This window comes from Sinocyclocheilus grahami, unplaced genomic scaffold (genome assembly GCF_001515645.1).
Source record: "Sinocyclocheilus grahami isolate Dianchi unplaced genomic scaffold, SAMN03320097.WGS_v1.1 scaffold454.1, whole genome shotgun sequence".
NCBI classification, from domain to species: Eukaryota; Metazoa; Chordata; class Actinopteri; order Cypriniformes; family Cyprinidae; genus Sinocyclocheilus; species Sinocyclocheilus grahami.
In genome coordinates this window covers 770093-786194 of record NW_015505633.1, presented here as the reverse complement: position 1 = coordinate 786194, position 16102 = coordinate 770093, and the positions used below count along the sequence as shown (strand labels likewise).

Sequence of the window (16102 nt, the reverse complement as noted above, 5' to 3'; positions counted from 1 at the left end):
AGAAGACATTTTCTGAAAATATTTATACCCATTCATTTGGTGTGTACCTCTGGCCATGTTGTAGAGGCTGGCGAAGGTGACCATAAGAAACACAGTGAAGTATTTTCCTGCATTCAGGAGATGTAGCTTGTGGCCAGTGTCCCAGAAGCACCTCAGGCATTGTGCAAATCTCAGCCATGGTGGAAAGCACTGGATCAGACAGGTTATAGGCATACTATAAAGTCCACAGTCCAGACTCACTGTAGACAGAAGAAAATCTCAACTAAAACAAGACAGGAATATAAAGAGGTGTCTTGAAACATATAGTTCTACAAACTTTGATAAGTAATTCTGCCCTAAAACTGAATTTTTCCTTGATATGTGTCTCATTTTCAGTATATAATATATATATATAATAATTCTGGAGGCACAAATACAGGAGCAATTAAATGGTTACCTGCGGATAGAGGGCTGTCAGACCACATATCTCTCCAGTTGATCTGATATGTATAGAAGCACAGCAGATCCCTCAAGCCAAGGAACAGGGGGCTAAGACTGTTGAATTGATCAGCTAGCCAGCATTCTGCAAAGCTCACAGGCTGAAAAGGGGCTGCCAAGACCTTACTCTGTAATATAGACATTTTAATGCATAAATGAGGATGCTGCATATGATGATGCATTCTCTTGAGAGTACTGCAGGTAAAATGTGTACTATCAGCAAAACTTTGTACAGCAAAGACAACAAGGCTCTAGGTGAAAATAAATATACCCTGATTATTAATACAGACAAGATTTCAACATGAACATTAAACGTGTCTGCCAAGGTCCTCTATAGAGGTGGTGTAAAATGTTTGCAAGTGTGATATTGCTTTTACATAAGATATTAATAAACAAGGTATGAAATGAAGATATTCATATTTTAGGAAAGTTACATTCTAGATGCAATATTAAAGTTTTTTTGTCTATTTCTGGTCTACCAACAAAAAGTGTCCAAATGAAACCAAAAGAGAATAAATCATAGGGTGTCTTTGCACAAAACACAGTAGCGGTGCTTTGTTCATGAATAAATCAGTGTTTCTGAATGAATCAATTGAATGAATGATTCAATGAGGAGGTACATCTCATTATTCATCATGTTCAGGAACTCATGTTCCCCGAAATTGCTCAATGTTGAGGAAAACCTTACAGTGTTAGTTAAATTATTTAGAAATTACATATCATTTTGTAGTAAAATGTGAAGTGTTGCACATTTTATTGACCGAGAGATGAGTATGTTTGTTTTGTAAAATGCTAGCAACTGCTTTTTATTACTTAATTAAATTGTGTTGTCTGTTACATAGGGACAACTGAACAGACATTTAGGAGTTTATTTTAAATTGCAATTATAAAGCTTTTTTCCTTGCAATTTTATAACACTATGTAAGTTTGTCCTATCAGTAATTAAAAGTTGTATGCGTACTTGCGGCCTTCACACCCATTTGAACAATTGGGCCAAATACAAGAAAAATGTCATGTAAGTAGACAAGTGGTCAAGTGCAAAGAACACAAGTGTGGGCATTAGGACAGTTTCTAAATGAATCAGCAAATCAGTTGAGCGAATAATTCAATGACTCACTGGTAAAGACATTTGTGGCTATATGTACATTATCAGTAAACGGTACAAAAGCTGTCACTGGGGTGGTACCCTGAGGTACAAAAGCTAAAAGGTTCATCTTTCAAATTAAGTTACATATTAGTACCTTAAAGGTGCATATTAGTAATTTTAAAAGTATATTAGAACCTAAAGTGTGCATATTAGTACCTTTTGAAAGTGTACTGCCCTAGCGAGAGTTTGGGTACCTTTTTGTTCTGGGCTTGTCAGTGTAACCTGCAGAGAGAGCCACTAAATAATTCCTACTACTAATACACAGACTAACATAAAAAACAAAAAAAAAGTCAGGTCCTATCTTTGCTATGTCTTACCATTGTGACTATGAGCCAGCGACGAGCCTGGGTGTGAAATATGGAGAAAGGGTTTAGTAGCAGAAACAGGAGGAAGCTGTGAAAAAGAAGTGGGTGGAGCTGCTGTGGGACCGACAACACAGAAGGATGAAGACTAGCCAATACACTGGTGCACCAGCACACAGTCAGACCCCCGGCCATCTGCATTACACAGGCAAACATATGAGGCCTCAGCACAGCAATCACAATATTACTAAACATGATTTCACTATAACTCACCTCGAAAATATGGTAGTATGAGAGGTGATCTCTGGGATCCAGTCCAAAGATGAGCGTGTGATTTATTGCTGATATATTAAAGCAGTACAGGTTCAGTCCAATCAGGAACAGAAATTCAATCAGCAGGAAAGTTCCCTTGTAAAGCTGCAGCTGACGCTTCAGGAGCTCCCGGTCTGTTTCATTTAACACTTTCAAGACAATTGGATATGTTACCTACTTAGAACATAACAACTAACAAATAGATACAGAGGGATATGACTTGAGATATGCCACTATATTATAATTCTATTTTTGCATGCATAGTATATGGATTATTAAGAGGGAATGGAGACTATCTAATAGAATATCAGATATTATATGACATTGTTATAGTTTGTTTACAGTTGTCTAGAGAGAAATGGGGGAAATGAAAGACTTTACCAACCTCTGAAAGCTATAGTTGTAAGTAAAGCCATGATGAGGCCACAAGCAAAGCCAATCCGAAACATTGTCCACAATCCGACTTTCTTTGTACAGAGGAAAAAAGACTATAACGTGTAAGAGTGTTGAATTAATTTATCTTTCTATATAAAATTCTGACTAAACTGGCTTCACTGGTCAAAAAGGACTTTAGCTTCATGATGGAGGATGTAGATTATTCCGTATTTAAATTTATTTTAATAAATGTATTCCGTATTGCCATGCTTTTTAAATTTTAAAAAGCATGGGAAAGTAATGAAGGCAAATGATTAATATCAGTACAACACAAGTTTGTAAAACATGTTAAATAATAATTAAATAAACCAAATTATGCCCTTTAAGAACAAAAAATCTTGCATCTGATTTTAGATAAGATATATTTAGATTTAGTTTTACTATAGCATATTTGATGTGCGTGAGTGTTACAGTACAGCAAAAAAAACGAAATATATTAATCTTTTGTTTAAGTAATAGTACACCCATTTAAAGCAAATAATTTAATTTTTAATGTCTGCTTTTCAAAAAAAAAATGTGTTGGGGCAGATTTACTAACAGCTTGTGTCAATGCAAACATTCTTTTGGCATAAAAAAACTGCTGTCAGGATTTAGTAAAGACACGCAGTGAAAAATTAGCAATGAAAAGGCATGGACTGACCTTATTGGATATGAATTCGTAGGAGTTTCCTTTTCAGACACAACGTTTAAGGGAGTAGATTATTTAAAGGGGTCATATGATGCGATTTCAATTTGTCCTTTCTCTTTGGAGTGTTACAAGCTCTTGGTGCATAAAGAAGATCTGTAAAGTTGCAAAGACTAAAGTCTCAAATCCAAAGAGATATTCTTTATAAAAGTTAAGACTTGTCCACGCCCTCCTAAAACGACTCGTCTGCCGCTTCTGACTCACAGCCTGTAAGTATGTTTTTTATATTTAAAGAATTTGCCACTGATGATTCAAACGCGAGTTTGAGCAGTGCAGAGTAGCGCTTATTGTTTGTAATTTCTCCGATCACAAATGCAGACATGGTTTTATGTTTACGTGGCGCAATACGCAACGCAAAGCGTAAAAACACAGTATAAGTCATTACAATCAGTAATTATGTCCCCACTGGATGCAACAAATGCCTCGTTTGTAATGGGTTTTATTGGTTTTGTCGCACCTGGACACATGGAAACAATAGACTGTATGATGGAAACACAGTATGGTAAGGGGGTGTAACATTTCTGTCTCACGCTTGAGGTATTCAGCCAATCACAGCGCACTGGATAGCTGGCCAATCAGAGCACACCTCGCTTTTCAGACCGATGAGCTTTGTAAAAAGTGACGCATTTCAGAAAGGCGGGGCATAGAGGACAAACAATAATGTACATTATGTGGAAAATAATGTGTTTTTTTAACCTTAAACCGCATAAACACATTTCATTACACCAAATACACCAAATAATGTTCTTTTTAGCAACATCATATGACCCCTTTAAATGATTCATGCAAGACGATTTATGAAGGTTTTCCAGTAGTCAGTTTACTGGTATTTGTGCCATTATTTAACACTCAAAGATAAACGTCTTAACTGTGTTGTTAAGGAGATTACATCGCACCTGATTATCATCGGCTCTGCTTGTTACGGTCGTGGGGGTCACAGGGACTGAAGCGGCCAGACCAGACCCCATCCGGCTCGCTCATGGTGCCGTCACTGTTCTTTAATTTGCACATTGTCTGTAGATCACCCTTTTTTTGGCATTGCAGTCTCACGCTAATTTGCCCTGTTTAGTAAATCTGGCCCTTAGTCTGTTTAACTGGTAAACATGATTTAGTATACTTGCTGATTGACAGATAGACAGTTTTATTTCACAGGTGAGGTTTTTTGTTCTTACCGGTGTTTTGTCCATTGGTGGGACCTCAAGTCTTTTCATCGCTCTCAATTTGTCACCCCCTTCCAGCTGAATCATGAACGTCTGTAGAATCACATTCAGTGTTTTATCCAGGAGCTGGATGTCTTGTGATGAATAAAGTGAACTAAAGGAACGGTTGCAGTGCTACATACTCGCCTCCAGTTTAGACATGAGATGTTCACATTTGCCTCTGTCTGTGTTGAGCAGAGATGTGTCAAGCCTTTCATTTCTCCATTTTAGGCCATGTTCACAACCAAACTTTGAATCATACATTGTGGTGATCTTGCAGAAACACTTGTAGTTAAATTCCTAGAAAAAAAGTTCCAGCACAATTGGCCACATTTTATGCCATTTTAGTTTTTAAAGAAAAGATTGTACGTGGTAACTGTAATATGTGTACGGAATAATTGACGACGAGCCGTTGAATTATTAGAAAAATAATGCACACCCGAGGTGGTGCGTCGTGGTTGTTTCACCTCGGGTGTGCATTATTTTTCTAATAATTCAAGGGCCCGGAGTCAATTATTCCGCTTATATTGTGACCACCCCTCAAGAAGACATCGATCAGATGATATATTTAAAGGGATTCTTCCAGTTTTTGTACTTAAATCGCTATTGTGAGTAGGATTATTTCTTCCGCATCTCATCCAAAGCCTCTTTTGCTAGTTCCACTATTTCAATATTTACATGTTTCTATATATATTTCTATGCATATTAGTGTCACATTTGTTAGTGTAGCCACATGTATAGCATGTGTACAGACACACGCTAACATCAAATTCTACTGGAATCAATAGTTGTCTCAAATATAGATTTGAATAATATTTTAAATTAGTTTTTAACTTTATATTTTACAATGTTTGTTAGACAATATACGTGTATATAATGTATGAGGAGAGAGAGAACAGGTGTGGTCCAGCCTTGAGAAGATGCTAGAAAATAGGAAAATGAGCTTAGCAATGCTCTAAACCATTACAGAGCTGAGCCCAGTATTGAGATGGATACGTGTCCTCTACAGTGGTGGTCAGCTCATGCAGGGGCCCATGTTAAATGGTCTTTCTAAGCTTGCAAATATTAGGCCACCCCTGCAACCACTGTACCATGCGAAATACATTTCTCACTGGCTGGCAACATTGTCCAAAAGAAGAGGGCATCTTTACACTCAGAAAATGTAAAAAAGTTAGTTCGTCTTAGCAACTGGTTGAATGGTAAATAAGAAGAATTGAGGTCAGGTTAACTGTTTCTGTTAACATATGACCATTGTAGTCATTGTATGACCAAGGGCTTATGTTCAATAATAATAAAAAAAAAAAGTCATGACCATTGTTGCCTAATTGATAGGCTGTTGTTCAATAAATAAATAATATTTTTAAAAGTATTTGTTGTAATGAGTATTTAATGCTCATCTAACACAATAATGACTTTAAATGATCTTTTTGGGGGCAATTTCTCAGCCAATATTCATGTGCGATTAGATGTGATTAATTAGATTATTCGGCACATCCTGTAATTAATTAGATTAAAAATATGAATCGACTGACAGCCCTAATTTTCTGATTTCTTTTTCATTTTAATTGAAATTATAGTCATTTTGATGTGCTTTTGTCAGTTTGATTAGTTACTGTTTTTTATATCTCTATTTATTTTTGTTGTAATTATTTTTGTACATCAAATCAAATTAAATTAAATGAAAATGAGAAATGTTGCTTTTGCAACTAGCTGAAATAAAATAAGTTAACTTTTTTATATTATCTTTCAGTATTTTTATATATTTTTATTTTTATATATATATAAAAAAGGAATAATTGACAACGGGCCGTTGAATTCTTAGAAAAATAATGCACACTCGGGTTACACCACGGGTGTGCATTATTTTTCTAATAATTCAAGGGCCCGGAGTCAATTATTCCGCTTATATTGTGACCACCCCTCAAGAAGACATCGATCAGATGATATATTTAAAGGGATTCTTCCGGTTTTTGTACTTAAATCGCTATTGTGAGTAGGATTATTTCTTCCGCATCTCATCCAAAGCCTCTTTTGCTAGTTCCAAAACATCATTTTAAAGCTGGTAATGGAGGCTTGAGCCGTTGATAGCATTCTAATGCAGTTATTAATGAGTTATTAGAAAGAGAGCGAGAGAGACAGAGACACACAGAGAAAGAGAGAAAGAGCTTGTGTGAATTAGAATTACTTCTGTGTGTCCCTCAATAGTGTTCTGCAGCAGCGTCTCTAAACAGCGCTGTTATTACCTCGCTAGTGAGAAATGTCATGTGTATGCTACACTATATCTGAAGGTTAACGGATAAAATCATCAGAGCAGCGCTGACAACACTTTTTGTACTAACTGCGTGACTGTAGTGTGCGAGCACGTGTGATTGCAGTAATTCCTGTGTGCTGTATAGGTACTGTGTGCTAATTTCCATTATTACAGTTAACTATGTGAAGTGAGATGGAACTCTAATGTGGTCAAGAGAGCTGCCTTGAACTACGTTCGCTTCCCTGAAAATAATTGTACACTTCAGAATGTTCAACAGCCAATCAGATTCAAGCATTCAACTGCCCCGTAGTATCCACCTTTTTCTTGTCGTAAAAATGGGCGCGGCCATTTGTAAATTCTATGGGTCTGGCTTCCGGTCTCATCTGCGTCCACTCCTTCCAGCTATTTTTAGCTGAACAAAACAGTTCATTTTGCTGCTTGATATTGAAAGTTGGTGTGTCTTATCATATTATTTTAATATATTATATTAACACAGTATGGTAAGGGGGTGTAACATTTCTGTCTCACGCTTGAGGTATTCAGCCAATCACAGCGCACTGGATAGCTGGCCAATCAGAGCACACCTCGCTTTTCAGACCGATGAGCTTTGTAAAAAGTGACGCATTTCAGAAAGGCGGGGCATAGAGGACAAACAATAATGTACATTATGTGGAAAATAATGTGTTTTTTTAACCTTAAACCGCATAAACACATTTCATTACACCAAATACACCAAATAATGTTCTTTTTAGCAACATCATATGACCCCTTTAAATGATTCATGCAAGACGATTTATGAAGGTTTTCCAGTAGTCAGTTTACTGGTATTTGTGCCATTATTTAACACTCAAAGATAAACGTCTTAACTGTGTTGTTAAGGAGATTACATCGCACCTGATTATCATCGGCTCTGCTTGTTACGGTCGTGGGGGTCACAGGGACTGAAGCGGCCAGACCAGACCCCATCCGGCTCGCTCATGGTGCCGTCACTGTTCTTTAATTTGCACATTGTCTGTAGATCACCCTTTTTTTGGCATTGCAGTCTCACGCTAATTTGCCCTGTTTAGTAAATCTGGCCCTTAGTCTGTTTAACTGGTAAACATGATTTAGTATACTTGCTGATTGACAGATAGACAGTTTTATTTCACAGGTGAGGTTTTTTGTTCTTACCGGTGTTTTGTCCATTGGTGGGACCTCAAGTCTTTTCATCGCTCTCAATTTGTCACCCCCTTCCAGCTGAATCATGAACGTCTGTAGAATCACATTCAGTGTTTTATCCAGGAGCTGGATGTCTTGTGATGAATAAAGTGAACTAAAGGAACGGTTGCAGTGCTACATACTCGCCTCCAGTTTAGACATGAGATGTTCACATTTGCCTCTGTCTGTGTTGAGCAGAGATGTGTCAAGCCTTTCATTTCTCCATTTTAGGCCATGTTCACAACCAAACTTTGAATCATACATTGTGGTGATCTTGCAGAAACACTTGTAGTTAAATTCCTAGAAAAAGCACAATTGCACAATTGGCCACATTTTATGCCATTTTAGTTTTTAAAGAAAAGATTGTACGTGGTAACTGTAATATGTTAATTGACGAATTGACGACGAGCCGTTGAATTATTAGAAAAATAATGCACACCCGAGGTGGTGCGTCGTGGTTGTTTCACCTCGGGTGTGCATTATTTTTCTAATAATTCAAGGGCCCGGAGTCAATTATTCCGCTTATATTGTGACCACCCCTCAAGAAGACATCGATCAGATGATATATTTAAAGGGATTCTTCCAGTTTTTGTACTTAAATCGCTATTGTGAGTAGGATTATTTCTTCCGCATCTCATCCAAAGCCTCTTTTGCTAGTTCCAAAACATCATTTTAAAGCTGGTAATGGAGGCTTGAGCCGTTGATAGCATTCTAATGCAGTTATTAATGAGTTATTAGAAAGAGAGCGAGAGAGACAGAGACACACAGAGAAAGAGAGAAAGAGCTTGTGTGAATTAGAATTACTTCTGTGTGTCCCTCAATAGTGTTCTGCAGCAGCGTCTCTAAACAGCGCTGTTATTACCTCGCTAGTGAGAAATGTCATGTGTATGCTACACTATATCTGAAGGTTAACGGATAAAATCATCAGAGCAGCGCTGACAACACTTTTTGTACTAACTGCGTGACTGTAGTGTGCGAGCACGTGTGATTGCAGTAATTCCTGTGTGCTGTATAGGTACTGTGTGCTAATTTCCATTATTACAGTTAACTATGTGAAGTGAGATGGAACTCTAATGTGGTCAAGAGAGCTGCCTTGAACTACGTTCGCTTCCCTGAAAATAATTGTACACTTCAGAATGTTCAACAGCCAATCAGATTCAAGCATTCAACTGCCCCGTAGTATCCACCTTTTTCTTGTCGTAAAAATGGGCGCGGCCATTTGTAAATTCTATGGGTCTGGCTTCCGGTCTCATCTGCGTCCACTCCTTCCAGCTATTTTTAGCTGAACAAAACAGTTCATTTTGCTGCTTGATATTGAAAGTTGGTGTGTCTTATCATATTATTTTAATATATTATATTAATTATGAACACACTGGTTTGTATTGCAAACAGTTTTACCATTTACTGCACGTTGTTATTCTCCTCGTTATTTACCTATATCGGCTAATGAACCGGAAGTCTCACCCATAGGCTTATTTCCGCGTTGAAGAAAAAGGTGGATAAGGTCAATTTAATTTGAAATTGTATATATATATATATATACAGCCACCACCATATATTTTTTGGTTTTATGAAGGATCATGTGACACTGCAGACTGGAGTAATGATTGCTGTAGTAATTCAGCTTTGCTAGTACAAATATATATTAAAACCCAAAAGTTATTAGTTTTAAAGAGCACCTGGTATTTTTGCAGAAAGGCCAAGCTCAGGTATAGTTCACCAACTGCAATTTTGATTTGTTTTAGATTGGTTCTTCTTCTTTTGGTAGGTGGGACAACACTGATGCCACAATTATCTCCTTGAACTTTGGATCCAGAAACTTCCTGAGCTACGATCCCAAGTGTTACCAGTCTGTAGTGAACTTCTGATAGCTTCTCTATAAAATAGAAATAGGTCATACTGAATATGTATCCACATGTATTGTTAATGATCCGCACACAGTACTTTAGAGTTGTCTACCTGAAAAGAAGAGGTTCACCTTGTTCAGCTCTTCCTCACAGCTTTTGAAGAACTCTTTTGTCAAAGACCTTTGACTGTTTCCTATAAAGTGTTTCATTATTACTGATGGATGAATGAAAATGTAGTCATAATGTTATTCACTTACTCCCTTCATACAGCCATTCACATCTCAATCCTTTCCCTTATTAAGCATTCAGCTTTGCAAAGTTATTAATGATTCATTTGACCTGCTTCACCTTTGATATTGTGAGGATACCTGCCATAGAAAGTCAAAATCTATCATGCATTTAATTACAAAGGGAATAATTTATGAGATTATACTGCTGTATGTGACAGTCATAAATATGTCCTGGCAGCATTTTTTTTTTTTTTTACTCATTTTAACAGTGTGACAATCTTGCAAATATGCAAATGACTATGATACATTATTTTAATAGTGGAATATTCTCACATAACTAGACTTCAGCAGTGAAAATTACCCAACATGTTGATGCTCTTACCATAACAAATGAGGTTAAGCCTGTCTTCCTTGTTCAACAGAGATGTCAGGGTCTGAAAGTTACAAATACAACTATTAGAGTCTATAAAAGCCTGAAAGTTTAAAACATAAAGATTGTATCACGGAACAAGAACCCAAACTCACCTCATAGCTCATATATTGTTTTTTCCATTCAGGAAACATTTGTAAAGCTGGGTGGTCAGAAGATGTCATTTGGACTACCTGCTCACCAGTACTGAGCGATCTCCAGTGTTTTCTCCAGGTGTGTTTGCGTGTGTGTGTTTGTGGGCCTCATAACAATAGAAAGTATGAGACATGGAGGGAGGGGCAGTCACAGTGCAAGAGCACAAAGAATCATTAAACTCGTGTATAATTCAGTGGGTCATCTAAGCATTTAAACACATTTCTCATACAGTTCTATATCACAAGCTTTCTTGTTTGAAGCATCTTCTCTCTTCAGCAGTTAAACAAAACATTTAAGAAACATACATATGTCATTTATTGATTGATTGATTTATTGCTGTATATATTTAATATAATGCAAAAACAGCAATCAAAAATCCACAAAAAAATCCTAATCCAAACAGATGTTTAGTGAGCACTGGGGTCCAAAAAGAAAAAAAAAATCTAGGATCAAATTTAAACCTGGAAATAAACAAGTTTTAGGATTAAAATAAATAAATAAATAATTAACAAAAAAAACTCTTTGATTGTCAGTAAATTTTGAACCTTGGAATTTACACATATTTACCAAATTCTTGCAACTCCAGTGCTGCTGTTTTTAAAGCAAAACATGCTTGTATCATAATTTGTAATTCATTGTAATTCAATTATTAAAAATAATTTTCACCAGTGGTTTTAGACTTTTGGACACAGCTGAAAGTCCCACTGCTATCTATAATTATCAGAAAATGTACTGTTAATTTAAAAAGCAGCAAGTTAATTTGGATATTTACATCAAAATGAACACTTGATTACTTACAGGTATATATACACAAATGCACTGTGTCTGTTGTTGTTCCTGTAAGAACTTATTTATGCCTATAAGTCTTCGGGGAACGTCTTGTTGGAAGTTGAAATTAAATTAAAAATCACCCTACCCTTTGCTAAATTAAACAGTCAGATTTTCTAGTCACTGATTCATTTACAGTAACAATGTGACAAATAAGGATGCCCACAGCGTCTCTGCAGATACAAGACTTTTGAGATTTAAATGAATTCATAAGAGTACAAAATAGGACAACTTGGAGTATTTTAGAATCAGGTCGTATGGTCCCTGTTGAGAGGACGCTCTCAAACAAAGAACAAAGTTTGTGTGATTCTGATACAATTATTGGTCATAGTTATCAAATAAATCAGGCCTATGAAGTTCAAATGCTGTTGTAAAGCAAATTCTACTTGTAGGATCATTTTAGATCTTATTTAAACTGACAAAGTCAGTATAGCTGTCTGCTTTTTAGTGAAGTTGTGATAACAAAACTAAAAAAAACACAGTAAAGTATATTGTTACACACTGATTTTATTGTAGAGTTTCCACCGTATCCCCCACCTTAAGGTTTTCCAAGTCTAAAAACAAGATGAAGTACCTGAAACTCAGCTTTTTTTTGCACCTGAAAAGCTGCCTCTTAAAACATGAGAAGACAACTAAATTATTCACAGTTCTAGTTCACAGAACATCCTGTAAGATGCCACGGACACAAGTGATGTTTGTAAATGTGTTTCCTGTAATTGCACAAAATAAAAGGCAACATTTGTTTGTAAAACATTGGCCACACCAGACTAAAAATAAATATACCTCCATTATACATTTAATGATCCACTCGTACTGTGTGAACAAACAATTTCTGTTTTGTTTACAGTAGGTTTCATAAGGCCACATTTCAGTCCATAGCCAAGTGTGCAAAGGCCACACACAGTTTTGTCTTACAAATTACAAATATTAAAAATATTTTAAAACAAAACCGTACACAATATGATAAATGTGTGCCCTTAAAGGGACAGTCCACCCAAAAATAAAAATGTTGTCATCATTTGTTTCCTCATGTTGTTCCAAACCTCTATGCATCGTCTTTCTTCTGTGGAATGTAAAAGAAGATATTTTGAAGCATGTTGGTAACTAAATGGTTTCATGGATAAAAAATACTATGGAAGTCAATGGGACTCGAAATTGCATGGTTGCCAACATTTTTCAGAATATCTTATTTTGTATCCACAGAAGAAAAGTCATACAGGTTTGGAATGACTTGAGGTTGAGGAAATGATGAGAGCATTTTCACTTTTAGGTGGACTATCCTTTCAAACAGCCTATCAACCATCAATAAATACACAAATAATACATTTTCGTTCCTTTAAAACTTTAAATCGGTAACCCTGTTGACTATTATTCTCACTCACTCCCTCCATGCCATTCTTCATTTAACTGAGCATTACTGAATCATTTCAGTTCAAATTGGAAGTAAATATCCTTCATGGGATCAATATTTTGGGGGTATGACCACAATGGGCTCCCCATTTCTAGGCTGCCACATTAGAACCTGGGCATCATTGGCATTAGGCTTAAGCAAGGCATTTGTTGGGATGGGTTGATTTTTAACTAGGACTTGAGGCTGTTCCTGGATCAGTGGCTCCACAACTGTGGCTCTTTGACCCAGAGGCTTCATTGAATCCACTTTAATGCAGAGCTGCATCCTCCAGCGGATGGTTCGGAGTAGCACCATCTCAGCTGTGGTTTCGTTCATGGCCACTAGCCATGTGGTGAAGCGTTGGTCCCTCTGGATGGAGCTCAGGAGAGGGGGACTGCTGGTGGTGCCCACTGGGACACTCCACGTCACACTTGGGCAGAAGTTGTCATTCATGCTGACGGCGAGTTTGGTACTCTTCTTAGTGGGACCCACTATTGTGTACATCTCAGTGGTGCAGCCGTACCAGGGGTAATTCACACCATCTGAATCACTAATGGCCTGGATCTGCCCACATTTCAGCTCTGGGAGCTCCCAGCTGGATCTACAGAGGGAAGATGAAACTTCTTATTCAGATGTTGTTCTTATAATGAAGTGAGTTAATACACTCTTGCATCAGCAATGTACCCTAAATATTAACTCTGCAGTGAATGGGTGCCGTCAGAATGAGAGTCCAAATAGCTGATAAAAACATAACAATAATCCACAAGTAATCCACACGACTCCAGTCCATCAATGAATGTCTTGTAAAGGGAAAAGCTGTGTGTTTGTAATAAACAAATACATCATGAACACCTTTTTAATTCAGACTGTTCAGTTGTGTCCTCTATATCTAATATTGCTTTCTCCAGTGATGCTTTTATCAGCTGTGTTCTGACGGCACCCATTCAGTGAAGAGGATCCATTGGAGAGCAAGTGACGTGATGCTAAATTTCTCCAAATCTGTTCTAATGAAGAAACAAACTCATTTACATCTTGGATGGCCCGAGAGTGAGTAAATTCATTTTTGGTTAAACTAGCCATTAACAGTAAAACAGTATTTGTTTGTTTAAGTTTCAAATCAAGAAAGTTATAAGGACTACATAAGATCTTAATTAACAACCCCGTAATTTCCTATAGAATGAATGTTGTGAATAATTTTGGTAGAAATAAAGCCTCAGCTAGTTTTCTCAGGACTGATGCTGGTAAAGGACAAGCCTTTTGTCCTGTTAGGGATGTGTTCAGCTTTGCTGCTTTTGAGGAAACAATCTCAGGAAATTGCACCATAAACATCACTAACATCCTGAAAAATCATTTTTACATATTTCCTCAGTAGCATCATGCCACCTAAACTACACAGAAAAAAGCAGCTGAGTTCGTTCAGTTCATTTTTACAATATTTCAATGGTATTTTACTGCCCTGTAAACCAAATGATGGTAGTTTCTGATACGGACATGCAGAACTGTGTTATTGTTTTATTTCTGCTTAATATGCATCATAAATGTTTATTATTAATATTATTATTATTACTTTTAGGCTAAATAATTTTGCGGCTTACATAGGTGCAAATTTATTGTAATTTTTGTCTTGATTTTTAAAATGTACTTTTTCACCTGAGAATGAGTGGTTTTAATTTTTAAATAAAAGTTAAGAGTAATTATCCAAACAATACATTAAATAACATATTTTACCATTGAATATTGTTGGGTGCAAATCTTTAGAGACCCATGATGTGTGCCATTTATGGGTTCACTTGAAAATAAAGGTTCCCAAAGGGGAGGTTGTAGAAATGCAGGACCATTTTGGGTTCCACAAAGAAGCTTTCTGTGATTCTTGTGAAGAATATTATAATAATGTAAGGAACACTTTTCCACTATATAGAAACTTTTGTGCAGTGGAAAAGTTCCATGGATGCTAAAGGTTCTTCCTGGAACCATAGATGTGAATAATAAACCTTTATTTTTAAAAGTGTTTTTGGTAATCTGAATATCAGCCGCTAGATTCCCAGGGCCCAAATCAATAAAGTATATAGGAGCTAGGTGTATCTTTTCGTACAATGAACACACTTACACTCCTTCATTCCCATATATATTGAAGAAATCCATTTGATTGCAAGCCTGGATCCAGCCAACGGTCCAGATCTCTTTGCAAAGCATGGGTGGCACCTGCACCTGAGCTGATGCCCTGAAGTAAGGCGTGCGGTATCGCAGAACCACATTAGATGACTCATCGATGACAGTCGGACTGGCATCAATGGAGGCTTGCAGTTCCAGGACCGTGATGTTCTCATGAAAACTTGGCTTGTGTTTTACACTCTGTACACATCCCATGGTGGAGCCTCTTTAGACTGGCAGCACAAACACCCATCAGTATCCAGATGAAGCAGTAACATTCACGATGAGAGAAAAAGGGCCCAAGTCTGTGGTCACAGTGCTATGACATGATTCTTGGCATGTCAGCATAATGAATCATTTCACATGTCTTGTAATCTCTTAATACAGCATTAATAAATCCCAGGTCTTTCCCTTCCTTCAGTCAAGCTGAAACAACAATAGAAACCTTACATATTCAATCTTATAGCTATTATAATACATTTAAAATGAGTAAATAGCTATATCGTGTTGGTTGGTTAAAATATATGTCAGCTCATAAGGTGCCTTTGACTTAAAACCAGAAATATCTAAGAAGCATCTGACAGGTACCGTCCAATCGTGCGGCATTACGACCTGTTACACTGCGCACAGAGTCGCTCCATAATTCAGAAGGTCCTAAACTTGAAGTTTAAATCCACAGTCCCGTTACAGGTCGAACTCCACGCTGTCTTCTGGCATAACTTGAGACCAAAATTTCTGGTGTCAAATCAAATGTCGGTGCTCTTAATTTCCGCGTCATATCTGAGCGTGACCAGTCGGGTTACTTTGTGTCGCCCTTGTCCTATTATAGGCTAGTCAGGTTCCTCGGGCGTAATACAATACCTCAGCTGTTGGCTTTTTTTATCCAAGCGGCTTAGAATTAGACTTCCCTTCTTGGCGACGTTTTGCATCATGGGTAGTGTAGTTTTGATTCAGAGACATTCAAAAGTCATGTCAAGTTTTTCTTTTTTTTTTTTTGGAAAATGAAACAGATGATGAACCATTTTATGAGAAGCATAAAAGACTGCAGTGGATGACTCTTATTTATAAAGCGTATCGAGTACACTG

The 16102-nt window shown here is 37.0% G+C and overlaps 1 protein-coding gene across 1 annotated transcript; it reads right to left on the bottom strand.

The window, feature by feature from the left end:
- Positions 1 to 12684: 12684 nt before the first annotated feature.
- fam78aa (family with sequence similarity 78 member Aa) lies at positions 12685 to 15890 on the bottom strand. Its single transcript, XM_016234546.1, has 3 exons — positions 15605 to 15890; positions 14973 to 15442; positions 12685 to 13466 (listed from the first exon to the last, which is right to left on the bottom strand). The coding sequence occupies exons 2-3, from the start codon at positions 15230 to 15232 to the stop codon at positions 12938 to 12940; spliced, it is 789 nt and encodes a 262-aa protein (XP_016090032.1). The 5' UTR covers positions 15233 to 15442; positions 15605 to 15890; the 3' UTR covers positions 12685 to 12937.
- Positions 15891 to 16102: the final 212 nt, after the last annotated feature.

Excerpts from the sequence above, each read along its gene's own strand:
- fam78aa (XM_016234546.1), bottom strand. The coding sequence starts at position 15,232 with ATGGGATGTGTACAGAGTGTAAAACACAAGCCAAGTTTTCATGAGAAC. Across the intron at positions 13,467-14,972 it reads ATATATGGGAATGAAGGAGT|ATCCAGCTGGGAGCTCCCAG; the intron begins GTAAGTGTGTTC and ends TTCCCTCTGTAG.